The following is a 15,501-nucleotide window of genomic DNA, read 5'->3' on the forward strand; positions in this document are numbered from 1 at the left end:
AATGAAGCAGTCGCAAGAAAAAATAGTAATGAAAATCACATACAGTAGAGATTTTGGTGCTATCGAAAGAAAAAAAAATGAAATTGAGGATTACGCAAATTGATTGTGGGAATTACCACAGGAAATTTGGTAAAACTGTAGGGTACCTATGATGAAAATAAAGAAAGATGTGGATGCGAGTCACTTTAAAGAAAAATGACACTAATCATCGTAGAAAACCATTTTTAGAACTAATTTTTTTATATTATTTTCAAGCTCTGCTAAATATTATTAAATTTGGAGTGATAAAAATTATCATGCAGAAATCAATGAAATGCAGTTTCAAATATAGCCAAAAAAAATTTTTCATTTATCCACATATATTTCCGAACTGATGATCTGGCCTTTGTGTGCAAGATATTGAATTGATAACATTTATTTATTTAGAAATTTGTTTCCCATGTCTTCGATAATTTGTGTATGGAATTTGGGCTGCAGACTTTCCATAAGATGAGTTATTTTATAGGTAACACTGCATATGTATATACATAAAAGTGACTAAAAATGTAGAAATAAATGCAATGCAATGCAGTAAATGCATCAACTGCGGGTATGAAATTAAGTCGATGTGCTTGAAAATAATATAAAAAAATTAGTTCTAAAAACTGTTTTCTACGATGATTAGTGCCATTTTTCTTTAAAGTGACTCGCATCCACATCTTTCATTATTTTCATCATAGGTACCCGATAGTTTTACCAAATTTCCTGTGGCAATATCCCAAAGGCGCCAAAAATTTTAACTACATGCACTATGAATTTCAATTATAACGCACTTTAGCCAAATTTGTAAAGAGCTGTGCTTTTTTTATGGCTTTTCTTCACTTTTAATGATATAAACCTTTTTTTTTCTAATATCAATTTTCTAATTAGTATAAGAATTTGATACTTATCAAATTATTATAAAAGTTGGAAATGAAAGCGTATTTTTTTCGATACTCTTTGTAGAAACCTCTATCTTTCTTTCAAGCGTTCTGCATGAATTTCAGCCTCTGATGGCGTAATTAATTCTTTATTGCATTGATCGACTTTGTCTCTATTATTGGTTTATATATAGTTCCATAGCATCCCTCTATTTTTAACCTTTTTTGCAGTCTGCAAAAAACGCAGCATTTGCGTTTCATATATTTTTCCACCCTTTCTATTAGTGTGTTATTTTCTGTTGGCACTAACCACTTTTTTTCTTATTTTTATTCTTTTTTTCCCTTATTTCCAGTAATTTTATTTATTTATTTTGTTATTGTATAATTTTGCTCTTTATTGAATTTTTTTCATTACATATATTTGCATAATAAGAAACATATATACAAATATCTGTAATGAGATACAATCATCGTGAATAATTTATTATTTAATTATTCATACTAATCAGATTATCAAATAGATTATTATGAATATTTACCTGCTAGTACGTATAATTAGGAATTGTTATTGAAACTAATCGTATTAATTGCTTTAGCCTTTACACACATATACGCACGCACATATACACACTCGCAATATACTAGGCATCCTGAAATAGACTGAGGATTTTCAAATATGAGAACAGTTAACTTTTAAAATACAATTCTTGCACCAAATTCACGTGATAGGGCTTAAATCTTTCAATCCACAATTTTATGATTGAATTAAAAAAAATTGGCGATAGATGGCAATAAAAGTCCTTTTTATTGTTCTTCCAGCATGCAAATGATCAAAATACGCAGGCTCAGAAGAGGTTCGAATTTAAAAGGAATGTTTTGTGACTGTACCGGCAGTAGAGAGCTGAACAGCATCTGTTGGAAAGATGTGAAAATGACGCATTCGTTGGAGGAGGGAATTTTTCTTGTATTGGAATTCCAGTGATTTGGGAAGATTATTACTGCAATGAGAGGAAGCCTTCAGTGCAAATTCCAAGTCACTAAGGATCTCTCTCTCTCTCTCTCTCTAATTGTTTATATATATATATATATATATATATATATATATATATATATATATATATATATATATATATATATATATATATATATATATATATATATATATATATATATATATATATAATATAAACAATTCAATAGCTCGTGTTTTGGTTGAGAAAGCATAACTGTTGGACAGTCGTTCGGGTATTACAGAAGCAAATGTACAGACTGTTGAGGAAACAACTATACTCTCCCATAGAAAATATATCTGAAAAATTGCAAAATTGCAGTCGCATTTCAAGTGAACGGAATGGGGATGCATAAAATAATGCGTGAGTGTTTAGTGTCATTCCGTACAAAATTCAAACACAGCAACCGCTTCATACCGTATCTGTAGAGAAAAGGAACATGTTTGCAAATAAAATTGCTGGATATGATTGATGGTGGTAATATTGATGAGAACTCTCTATGATTTTGAGATAAAGCACATTTCTACATCGACGGATTTGTCATTAAGCCGAATTCACGAATTTGGAGAATTGAGAGCAATCATGTATGTGTTCCAAATTCACTCTGTTCTCAAACAGTGACTGAATGGGCAACTTTTTTCAGTAAAGGTGTAACTGGACTTTTTTTCCAGCATGATACAATGAATTTAAAATTTTGCATTTAATTCAAATTTTGCATCACTTTGTGGCCATTGAAAACGCTGTAATCGGACCATCCATGACAATCAGATGTATTCAAGATGGCGCGAAGCCTCACCGTATTGCTAGCATTTTCTATTTCTTAGAGAAATATTTTGATAACCTTTCAGTTCAGGCCACCGATTCACAGACCACCGAGTTTACCAAACTTAAATCACTGCGACTTATAACTTTGAGATTACTGTAGGATGTGGTGTAAGAGACAAATTCCAGAACACTTGAGGAACTTGAAGAAATAATCAGTAATACATGTTCAACCATTCCATTGGCCACTTTCCAGAAAATGACTATCAAATTCGTCATCCAATTACGACATGTGATTGCAGCTGAAGATGGGCATTTTGAAGGTATTGCACTGGGATTTTCCATTCTTAAAATATTTCACAAAATTGTGATGTGATTTTCTATTTTTTTGTTTACATTTTACCGTGTGTATCGCCAACTACCTACAACTTTTTGAACTAAAACGAATATTTGTGGAAAGAAAAATTTATGCCTTGTCATATGACTTTATAAATTGTTTTTTTTTAACTTCAACCAATTTCCTGTTATGCATTTTTTTAAATTGTCAGTCTAATTCAGGACGCCCAGTAAATATATATATATATATAGGAGAGCGAGAGGGACAATAATATAAAAATTAATGAAAGCATTTTTAGAATAAGAAATTATTCTGTTTTAGAAGCATGCAGGCGATCACTTTAATAAAAAAAGACAGAATAAAAATCCATCTTTCTAAAGACTAATGGATATCCTAGGACACAGAAAGGAAATAAATATAGAATATATGAAATATCTGTGAATAAAAATTATTATCAAGTCAAAAGAAAAATATTTAACTAAGAGAATGGAAGGGAAGGAATAGAAAGAAATGGTGCACAAAATATTCACCCAAATTCCGCTGCCCCCTCCCTCTGTATATATATAATGATATTTTAAACTCTTAATTTAATCCAGATTAATTTTCTAAATTTTTTGCCTAATTCGGCCCATGTCGGGATCCTTCTAAAGTGTTCTCTTGTTTCCTGGTACCATTTTACGTATGAAGCTGTGTGAAAATTACTGCGCAATCAGTTCTATGTATCAAGTGAAAATGATCCGTCCGTTGCCCTTGTCTAAGGTCAACAAATGTTTCCAATTGACACGTGGCCGCAAATCCCATGTTATATAAGATTAGTGATCCTTTGTTTCGCGCTCTTTCTTACTTCTACTTTTGTGCCGCACTGTGGCGGAAGTGCCTTGTCCGCGTCTCTGCTTGTAAATAAAATTGCTTCCCCGGAATGGATATTAAAACTAATTTAAAATGAAACATGTTTCTTCAATGTCTTCAAACTTGCCTTTTACTTTTTTTTTACATTACTTTTCAGAAATATGCTTATATATATATATATATATATATATATATATATATATATATATATATATATATATATATATATATATATATATATATATATATATATATATATAATATAGTTTGGGATATGCTTAATTTTCCTGAAAATGCGAAAGTGTTAGGAAATCACAGGGCATTGTTAAAGGGGATGAAAATAACAAAACAGTTTGATAGAAGACACCTTTAGTGGCACTGGGTAATATTCATTTATAAGGAGAATCTTTTGACGTGGTGTTCAATCCAGTTGTAAATTTTTTTCTGTTTTAAGACTATTTTTCAGTATCTTTGTATGTTTGTGGAAATGGGCTCATGCTCAAGTGAACATAAATAATGCTTATTTATATGTTAATTTAGGTACAAGAGTATTCATGAAACCACTAGCAGAATACGAAACATAACCACATAAAGATTGTCTGTTACGATAGACAATTTACAGTCTTCATCAAAGTGGCCGTCAATGCTTTTTAGTGTTAGAAAATACCTTAATTAAGTTAGAATTTAAGAAGTTAGATTCTTGTAGCAGTGTATATACATTTAAAGATAATGCAATTCTATTGCTTAATGTTGATGACATAATCATTTTTGGTAAAGTGATTCAAATTGTAAATTATGTATTAAATTTACTGAAAAATAATTTTAATCTAAACGTTTTGAGTAGAGTTCCAAGGAAAAGGAAACATTTTGTTTATAGTCTTATAGAAAGGTCTTAGGTCTTATCAAAAAAGGTCAAAGGTTTAATACAGAAAGACTTTACACGACTTATGAAAAATATAAATTTTTAGTTTGTTCCCTGCTTATAGCAAAAGGTCAAATTCTTTCTGGACTTGATTTATCTAATATTAGCAAAGAAGTAATAGATTTTCCATATAGAAATTTAATAAGCATTTTAGCATTTATTGTTCTTACAACAAGGCCAGATATCTTTTACGCAATCAATATCGTGCCCCAGATTCAATCCAACCCAAGTATAAAACACTGGAATTGTTTGTTGAGGATATTAGGTTAGGTAAAATATACCCAAGATTACATGTTGGAACTTTCAAAAATTAAATGTTTAAAATGAAAATGATTTTCGGATTTGGTAACAAATTGAGATGATAGAGTATCAGTAGGAGGTTTTATAACTTTCATTTACGGAATCCCAATTTTTCAAGGTGAACTTTTAAACAAAAATCAGTTAGTCTATCTACTATGGAAGTCGAGTAACTAACTAATTCTAACAGAACTTTTTTCTAATAGGAGCGGCAAAAAATTATATGGTTAAAAAACTTATTGAATAATAAAAGTTAAAATTTGAAAATAAACGAAAATATAAGGTTTTGTGATAATCAAACCACCATATGTTTCTTGAAGTCACCTGTTGAAAACTATAGGACAAAACATATTTGCGTCAGTTTTCATTTTTTGAGAAATTTATGGCAATGTATTTAAAATTCAATATGGCAATGTATTTAAATTTCAATATGTTATTTAAATACATTGCCATATTGAATTTAAAAATTTATGGCAATGTATTTAAAAATTTATGGCAATGTATTTAACCAAAGCAATGAACCAAAAAATTTATGGCAATGTATTTAAAATTCAATATGTTAAAACAACAATTAATTTAGCAGATATACCAACTGAACCTATGGTTAAGGATAAATTGCCAAATTTTATAGAAAAATCTTTTCTACCTAAGATAGTTTTTTCTCGTCTTTTGAAAAGCAGAGATGTAATTTTTGTAGAGTATTATTTGTTCGCAAATAAATAACATAAAAATTGTGTAAATGTTGATTTGTAAAGGATCATGGTGTGGATATCATTAAAAAAAAGGGAAGATGGTTAGATATTTTAAAAAATTTCAAACTAAACTTGATTTCAGATACGAGGTGCATACTGTCTCCGTATTTAAAATTTTCGAAGTCATGATCTCAAATGATTCGAACCCGATCAGCACGTGTTTCATACTGCGACTAGCAATAATTCAGACGAATGGAGTGTTTTATAAAGGTTGAAGTTGTGTAAACGTGAAACGCGTACGAGATCGAGGTTTGTTTTGCAGTAAGAAAATATGTTAGAGTAGTATGTATACTTGTAGTTTTTCCTTACTTTTTTTCAAATTGGATTATATTTTATTTTATTTTTAATAAATCATTTTAAAGAAAAACCTGATTTCGTGTTTTACGTATACGACAGTTCATTGTGAACTAATTCTGCTAAAAGGATAAAAATTTTATTATCTTATTAAAATAAAGTATAAATCTTTAATAACTACAATTAAACTCAAATGATTAAATATATTATTAACAAAACTTTTAAAAAAATGTTTTTATAATTTTAGCATTATTTCAAAAAATTTTCAAAGCACTATTTTAAGCAAATTTCTACAGCCTAATATAGAAAATTGTTACACTTACAAGCATTTATTTTATAGCTAATAATTTATTCTGGGAAGCCAGAGGCTCAAAAGTAAGCTTATTTTTAATTATTAAATTTAAAATTTGAAATAGATTTTTTTTTTCAGAATTGAAACATTCAATTTATTTAGTGGAGATTTTGGTGAGATACCGAATTGTTCGAACACCTTATCAATTTTACTATTGTAAAAGATTGGTTAGAAAGTAAATGAGAAAAAGTGTCTGTAACTTCGGTTTTTCTTGTTAAAGATATTATTGAAATAAAAAAAAAAGCAAAATGTACCTTTAACATCAATATTTCCAAATGCACAATAGCTTGTTGGATAACCATCTTTATCATATCCCATGAAATTTAGAGAGAGGTATTTTTCCAAAACCTAAATAAAATGAATAATTTAATAAACATTGATAATTTCAACAACTTTGAAAAATGAAAGAAAACAAATACTGGTAAAGATTTGTTATTATTACAGAAAAATGTAATGCTATTATTTAGTAATTCCTTCTTATAAAGTTTAAAACTATTTCCAAAAGAAAACCATTTTATTTGAAATAGGGATTTGTTTATCATTTCTTCCAAAATCAGTTTGTTTTCTATTTTAAGATATAAAAATGTCAATAAAAGACGCTTTCAGGAAAATTAATGATAATTACTCTAAAAGATTTATAATTTACATTATTACATTAATTTCGTATATTTAAAAACAAAAAAAAATATTATATGGAGCCAACGAATTGGTTTTTATATGCTAACTTATAACTTAAATAATTAATGTAGGAACAATCAAGTAATGCTAATAAATATTATAGGTAGCCATCATTTACTGTGAATCAATGATAATATACTTCTTACTAGAAGAAAGACGATGACGAAACAAATGTTATACATGACAAATGAAATAATGCAAATGCGTTCAAATATCCTAATTTACCCAATTTTAAAGTTCCAACAGAGTTGTTATATAGAAATCTGAGAAATAGATCTGTACAAATGTTGTAAATTTTTGTTTATTTTAAAGTCTATGAATCTGTGAATATTCATCTTAATATGGTTATATTAGGGGTTGGCAAGCAATCTCTAAATTACAACATGTGAACGATGCAAATTGCTCTACAAGACTGACCAATGTACTTAGAATTGATGATGATGTCGTGTCCGCTTTACCACGAAAATAGGGTGCAGTAGCTTCTGAGGGTAAAGACCCCTGAGCACCCGAGGGCTGAAGTCTGCCTTCTAGCTCATATGATGAAACTCACACATTCGCTTGCACAACCCCTCTTTACAGGGGGGAGGGGTCACATTCACACACCTCACAGATATAACGCAGATGAAGAACAACCATGCCCGAACCGGGATTCGAACCCGGGGCGCCCAGAATACGGGGCAGATGCGCTATCCGTATGCAAGGACGCCGGCGCTTAGAATTTCCAGACAGGAAAGTATTTATTGGCTGGATGTTAGTTGCATATTATAATAAAGTTTTTGAAATTTGTATATTTTTTTTAAAAAATTATGAAAATAACTTATATTTTAGTGCAAATCTTCGATAACAACTGAGTATATTTTAGCACAAATGCCAGATATACAGAACTTTAATCCTTATAATAATTATTTATTTGCAAGAGAATTATCACTTAAAAACTGCTACTTTAGACTACATATATCTTCCTAAACTCATTTAAAGAAATTAGGCATAATGTAATGCAACAAAGTTTTACCCATTCGAAAAAGAAAAAAAAAATACAGCATGTCAATACATTTTTACCTCTGGGGCTTCGTACTCCTTTAATATATTTCCAACATTTGAATATTTTCTCCATTGAAGATGCTGTAAAATAAAATTTCGTTTATTTTATAAATTATATCCTCCATACAACTAAAGAGAGCTTTCAAAAAAATTTAAGCATCTTGAAAAAGAAATGTGACTTACTTTGGGAATGAATAAATCGATTTATGCTGAAAATAACTGATTGCTAAAATTATTTAGTTAAACTTTAAAAGTAAAAAATAAACTATTTATTATTTTAGTTACATTTTAGTGAGCTTTTATGCTATTTAATATAATATTCTTTTATATTAATCGCATTTCAAAACTGATGCTATCAATTGTTTTCAAGAAAAAACAATACAGATTGCTAAAAACCAGTAATAATTTCAACCTTATGCGTTTAATTCAATCCATTGAAAGATGCTTTTAATTTGTAAAGACACTTTACAAATTCTGCTTATAGATAATGAAATTCTTTGATATGGAAAGAAAACGCTTTCAACTTCAGCTTAGATATTAATAATGTGTAATATTATGTGTTAAAAAACACATTTATAAATTTCATTATCAAAAAATATATAATGGTTTCAAAGAAAAATGAAATGAATAAAGTTTAAACTTTCTTTCTAACATTTAAATTAGGTTTTTCCTTCCTACGGACCTTTAAAAAATTTAATGAACATTAAAAATTGCGATATTAATTAAATTATAAGATAAATTTTATTTCATTTCTGAGTTAGTTTTATAAAAAAAAAATACTTTTCTTCCTTATGATAATTTATACCTAACTCGATTTTTTCAGAAAAGAATGATTTATCAAAATTTCATTTTTTTTAAAATTTATAATAAAGTAAAACAACAACTGCAACATTTAATAACGAAAGACACTGCAATAATCATGACAAGTCTTTTATCAATATTTAGAAATACTATGAGCATCAAAAAATTTAGTTTTATACATTTTAAAAGCATGAAAATTGTTAGAAATTTCGAAACATTATAGATAACTAAAAAGTTAAGAATGACTTAATAATCGAACGCAATAAATGTCGACAAAATAAGCAATATAAATATAATTAATAGCTATAAAAGCTTAAAAAATATATTTTCATGTAAATGAGAAAATATTAGAAATTGTTTTATTTTGATTTAAATAGTGGCTGCCAAATTGTTTAATAATTACATTATTTTTAATTCTAATTTATATTACACATGCCTTATAGATTGAATTTTTTGCTGGTGCTGATAATGCTTTTTAATAACTGCTTTGAAATTCTTGATATTCTTAAATATAAAAGTTTTATCATTTCTGGTAATTAATAACGAAACCTGAAATTTGTATTTTCGGTGAAAATGTGAACAAAATATAAATGAATTAAACATACCTTCGTCAGCATTTCTTCTGCAGCATCCAAATTGTAGCCTCGAGCTGTAAGATTTTATTTGGAAATGTAATTTGTCTTTATTCAATAAAATCGCATTCATACAATAAAAGCTTTAAAAAATCACAGTTTTATACTTTTCTCTGTTGAACTGATAAATAGATTCGTTACAATAATAGCAAATATCATACCAATTATTGTCTAGCTCAATAATATTATTGATGGGTTTTCCATGAATTTGATATATGAAAAACTCAAATAGCAATATAATTTAAGTAAGAATGAATATTTTAAATATAAATAAAAAATAAAACCATACAATTGCAATGAATTATCTGAGCGATAAAAAGTTACAAAGTGTAGACTCACATAACCTTTTTTTTTAATATAAGTGTTGGAAACCAACACTTTTCTGATTTAAATATCCTTTTACTAATGCAGTTTAACGCTGTCGTATGGCTTTTGATACTTTGAATACTTTTATAATCGTTGTGTGTGCTAAGATGAAAAATTGTAATTGTCAAAAATATTCGACATCAAGATTTTGGTGTCTTTTCTTGACGTTGCCTTTCGAATACATTTTTCATCTGCCTTATTCTTTTCATTTGTATGGAAAAAGTTCCAGAAAAACTGAAGAAAAAATGGAGGAGATGGGGGAAATTCGTTCCAACATGACATATTATTATAAATACTTACTTTTCTAGATTAAATTCTTCAAAATAAAAAGTGTTTATATATGCGTAATTCATTACTATGACTCAGGAATCTAATTATTTGCATAAATGAAGATAGAAGATCTTTGTATAAAATTTATTGAAAATTGGCACATTTATAGGATAGAGTGATAGTATTGCTTATTAATAAATTGGCATAAAGAAATTGTACCCTTGCTCAAGTTAAATCTATACGAACTTATTTTTGAGTACATATCATAAGCAATAATCTTTGGATGTAATAAGAAAAAAACAAGCGAAAATTAGTCTTGTTATTTTTAATAATATTATCATAATAAACATTTATTATCATATTTATCTTATCAATATCATTATTTAATTCAAAAAGATAAATAACAAAAATTTGAATGAAATTCTGTTTTGGGTTTCTGCTTGATATATTGCTGCATCTAGCATAACTTTTTATACATTGAGTTTATTTCAGAAAAAAAATATCATATTAGGTTATTGGCCTTTAAAAACAAGTAAATGTTTACCTCTTAAGAAACGAATAAACATATCATCATCAGCATACATTTCTTCACTCATTTTCGGTTTTAACCTCCTCCGAAGCTAAAATATGAAGAAAATAATTAAAGAGAAATATTTTGTATTCAATAAGTGATAAATTTATACATTTTTCAAAATAGCGTTAATGCATTAATATATTTTTGTTTGATCTTACACAATAATCAACAATGATAATAAAAAGAAATGCTACTGATTTTAATTTTACACAAATAACTAATATCAAACAGAGACCAAGTATAAAGGCCAGATTAAAAATCAGTTGCTGGATTGCAAAATAAAAAAAAAGTAACTTGATTTTAAAAATAAAGGATCTGGATTATTATCTGTAAAATTATTGAATAATTTTATTTAATATTTTTTAATAAAAAGATTAAGGTAAGTAGAACCAAATAATTATATCACTTTTTTAATTTGGTCATTTTAATTTAATTTTTTTGTCAAAATTTTGTTTTTGTTTCAATTTTTTTATAAACTGCATATATATATAACTACGTAGTTTATTTATCTACGTGTTAATAACGTGTGTAGTTTTTTTTAATTGGAAGGATAAACGATTATTGTAAAGGAAGTAAAAATTTAACACATAAGGTAAAGAAATATAGTGAGATTCTTATATTTTTTTTAAATTTTGATTTAGATTTCCCGAGAAAATTTAAAAGAGCATAGAGATTGTATTATACAGTTTTCTTAAGAATCGTAAAATACATTTCTATTCTAATTAAATATACTTCTGAAAGAGAAAGACCAGTTATAAGCTTTTAATATCATAAAGTACAATATTTAAACTCATGCCTACTCCGATACATTTTAAAACATATATAATTTTGGGACATATATAAACAAATAATTTCTTTGTTATAGAAACATGTTTAACGAAGATTAACTTGATATTTTCATTATTAATGATAGGATAACTAACAAGACAATGCATATATTTTAAATCTCAGATCATCGGTATTAGAATCTTAGATTTGGAGACGCTTACTATGCTAATTATTATACAAGTTTTTTTTTTTTTGTAAGAGTCTTTTTTTTATGAGGATTATTCAAGAGTTATCCATTATTCAAGTTCTGCTACAATTTGCTCTAAATTCGATTATGGTAAAACCATACACAAAATACCTTCTAGAAATTTCAAAAGAAGCATTATAGAGACTTACAATCCATATTTTCAGAAATTTTTGTAGATATATAATCAAAACAGGTAAAGAATTCAAATCTATCACATAATTTCAGACGCAGTTTTAAAAATACCAAAAATGAAAAATTCTCAGTGTATTTAGCAATTTTAGATTAACAAGCCATTTTGATAATGGATTAAAAAATGCTTTGCTGTAGACTTCGTAAAATTGAAGAATGGTCGGACACTTCCACCGACATGCCTCAATTACCATGAATCTGAGGCTAAGAGATCGTCAAGGGCATTTGATCCTTGACCACAATCCATTGTGCACCAAATCCACTTATAAGAATAATGTTGATAGAAGTCCTGCGATTCTCCTTACCCAAAAAATGAGAATATTTTGCCAGATTACTGGACTGATATATCTTTCTGCCAGAATAGTCAGGAGACTGATGGTTTTAATATTTTATTTCTGCATTCACCGTTCACAACTGTTTTGAAACGCAATAGTAAATTTAGAATAATTAACCTAACGATATTACAAATGATAAATATTGCAATTTTCTATATTTCAATATTTACTTCAAATCTTTTTCACTTAATTTGATGATTTATTTCTTGACCCCTATTCTTCGACCTCGATTACATAGAATTTAAATGAAACACATGAGTAGACGAAGTAATTAAAATGCTCATTAATCAATTTTTGGACAAAAAATTCTTTAATTTCTTTACAGAATTGTTCAAATTTGTATTGGTTTGCATCAAATTATATCAAAAAATAATTCTTCTAATAATTTTTCTTAATTATTTCCGAAACAAGGACAAGGAAAGAAAATAAAAGACAATAGAATTCAATCATTATAGATTATAATATTACAGAAAGCACGAATAGAAAGAAAATCACGTTTTCTATTGTTTTCTTAGATTTTGTTTGAAGGTTGGGGTATGTAATCAAAAATTCAATTCTTATTTTAAAATAGAAATGAATGTAATTAAGCTGCATGATTGCGGAATTCAGATATTGCAAGGTCATATTACTTTTACAAAACGGCATTTCCTATAAAAGTAGAAAATCATAACATATTTAACTAATAAAGGTTAAAATGATTTTAGAAATGCTGCTATTAAGGCATTTCAAAAATCATTTATAAAAAGGCAATAGAATTCAAAATTATTATTTAATAATTAATAAATTTGATATTATAAATTGCTGGTAGTAATATAGTAATTTGAAAACAAATAATGCTTAAGACATATAAATTTTTATTGAACAATTTTTAAAACACAGCTGCATTCTTTCAAAGAAAATATATGTACTTATACAAATTTATAAAAATACAATTATAATATCTACAAATAAATACTAAATTATAGTTTTGTTTTCCTTGCACACATTTCAGTTAAAAGGAAGTATTCTTGAATGCTTCTGTTAAATTTTGTAAGCTATTCTGTTTTCTTGGAGTTGCATTGGTTTGGAGTTGGAGTTTAGCATTTGGTTTCACCTATATGCTAAATTTATAATTTGTATATATTTCAATTCTGATTAAAATTGTAAGAAAATTTCATTTTTAATCATTTATTTTAATGTCTTAAATTAACAAGTTGTAATTAATTATTCTACTAATGACTAACAGTAGTGATACATTAAAGTTTAAGATTTGTCTTGAAGTGTTATGCTTTATGCGTAGTATATACATTGTCCTACATTCAACAGTTATTGTGCATAATTATTTATTTCCAGAGATATATGTCATATTCTACGCATCTTTAATGTTTCATATTTCATGTTTCTTTTATTTCTTATAGGGAAAAAAGAAACGTTTGGTAATTTTAAGACAGATTACTCCTGATGTTTTTATAATCTGCAAAGCTAAAGTGAATTATGTTTAATTGTTGCGCTTTTAATTAATAAAAGTCTTATTTTAAATATTATATAGTAATGCTTAGTATATTAATAAAAATGCCTGTAAAGTACCAAAAAAATGCTGAAAAATAAAGGATTCTCTTGTAATATCAAAATCTCAGATTATAAAATAATTAAAATAAAGATACTTTAGATTTTGGTTGATGCTCTGTAAACAATTAATTGTTAATTTTAACACATTTGTATAGATATGAAAAATGAATAAATGGCTAAAATGTCTCTCGTTAAAGTGAAATGTGCTCTGATTCATGAGAAAGTTTTTAGACTATCTTATATATCTTTTCTTGTACTTAAGGTCTTCAAAATGTTTACAGAATTCTAAAAAATGCGACTCTAACAATTAAATTTATTGCTTTTGATTAAAAAATATTATAGAAAATATCGGATTCAAATATAGATAGTTCAGAAATATTATTTAATAATTACAAATCTTTCTGGTATTTTATTTTTGATTTCTAATTAAACTTATTTCAATTATTGTTGTAATTCTCTTCAGATAATTACTCATTTCTTTCTGGTGAACACCATTTTATTTTCGGACACATTTTTTGTGCCTCTTCAGGTAGACTGTTACAGATTAGGACACCTCTCACAGTTGGATGCCACGTCTAAGTCACAGAATCGTTCTTACACACTCTGCCTTCAGATACAAAAAAGAACTAACAGAACTTTGTACTCGACAGATACGCCATCTATCGGCGTGAAGCTGTAACATACTCCCCACCTTGAAACCCCAAGGTTTCAAGAGATTACAATGCTCAATAACATGCACAATATTACAACTTTTACACAAATTTAGTAAAAAACACACAAAAAAAATAATAATAAATATCTCTAAGAAATAACAAATCAAAACTTACAAATTACAAAATTAAATATTACAAACTAATTATGTTCCATTGGCAATACACAAATTTTAGAAATGGCTCTTTTACAAGTACTAGACTGCGTTTTAATCTTAACAACACGAATTTTCTTATCACCATAATAAATTTTAATTATCCTACCCATAGCCCATTTATAACAAGGCAAATTATCTTCGATTAATAACACTAAATCTCCTAATTTTACATTATTTTTGTCAAACATCCATTTAGATCTCTGTTGTAATTGACTTAAATAATTACGATGCCAAAATTTCCACATATATTGTACAAGTCTAGTTACTTTTTGCCATTTCTTGAGATGACTTTCTTTTAAATTTGTCAAATCAGGCTCACTCAAAGAGGTTAAAGACCTATTTACTAAGAAAGAAGAAGCACCAACATGTAAATATTTATTATGAAAATGTTCTATTATAATTAGAGTTAATGTATGGCTTTTTGGCAAAATTATTTGATGCTTTTTATTAAAACTAAAATTACTATTACCCAACTGTCCTCCGACTCTTAACAATCCTTTAGAATCCAAGAAAGGATTCAAAGTTTTTAATTTACTACCAGGTGGCACACAGTGGTGTTTTTGATGACTACTGACGTTCAGAGTTCTTCGCAGTTCTTTTCACCTCAAGAAGATATTGATCATCTGAGACACGAGGATCGTCATTGAAGTTTGGCCATCTACTAGATGAAAGAAAAGACGGTCCATTCCACCAAATGTCCAACTGTTGGA

General features: G+C 27.4%; 2 protein-coding genes across 2 annotated transcripts in view; one reads left to right on the forward strand and one right to left on the reverse strand.

Annotated features, from left to right (window-relative positions):
• Nucleotides 1-15,501, reverse strand: part of LOC129959430 (SEC14-like protein 2) — a 36,324-nt gene that overhangs the window by 13,126 nt on the left and 7,697 nt on the right. The window contains exons 2-5 of the mRNA XM_056072259.1: nucleotides 10,807-10,882; nucleotides 9,600-9,643; nucleotides 8,212-8,274; nucleotides 6,729-6,822 (exon numbers count right to left, since the gene is read on the reverse strand). Coding sequence (XP_055928234.1) covers nucleotides 6,729-6,822; nucleotides 8,212-8,274; nucleotides 9,600-9,643; nucleotides 10,807-10,882 — 277 coding nt within the window. The remainder of the gene's footprint in view (nucleotides 1-6,728; nucleotides 6,823-8,211; nucleotides 8,275-9,599; nucleotides 9,644-10,806; nucleotides 10,883-15,501) is intronic.
• LOC129959417 (SEC14-like protein 3) overlaps nucleotides 13,289-15,501 on the forward strand; it is an 80,799-nt gene continuing 78,586 nt past the window's right edge. The window contains exon 1 of the mRNA XM_056072251.1: nucleotides 13,289-13,301. The gene's annotated coding sequence lies outside the window, so the exon portion shown is untranslated. The remainder of the gene's footprint in view (nucleotides 13,302-15,501) is intronic.

The sequence above is a fragment of the Argiope bruennichi genome, chromosome 2 (assembly GCF_947563725.1).
Source record: "Argiope bruennichi chromosome 2, qqArgBrue1.1, whole genome shotgun sequence".
Taxonomy (NCBI): Eukaryota; Metazoa; Arthropoda; class Arachnida; order Araneae; family Araneidae; genus Argiope; species Argiope bruennichi.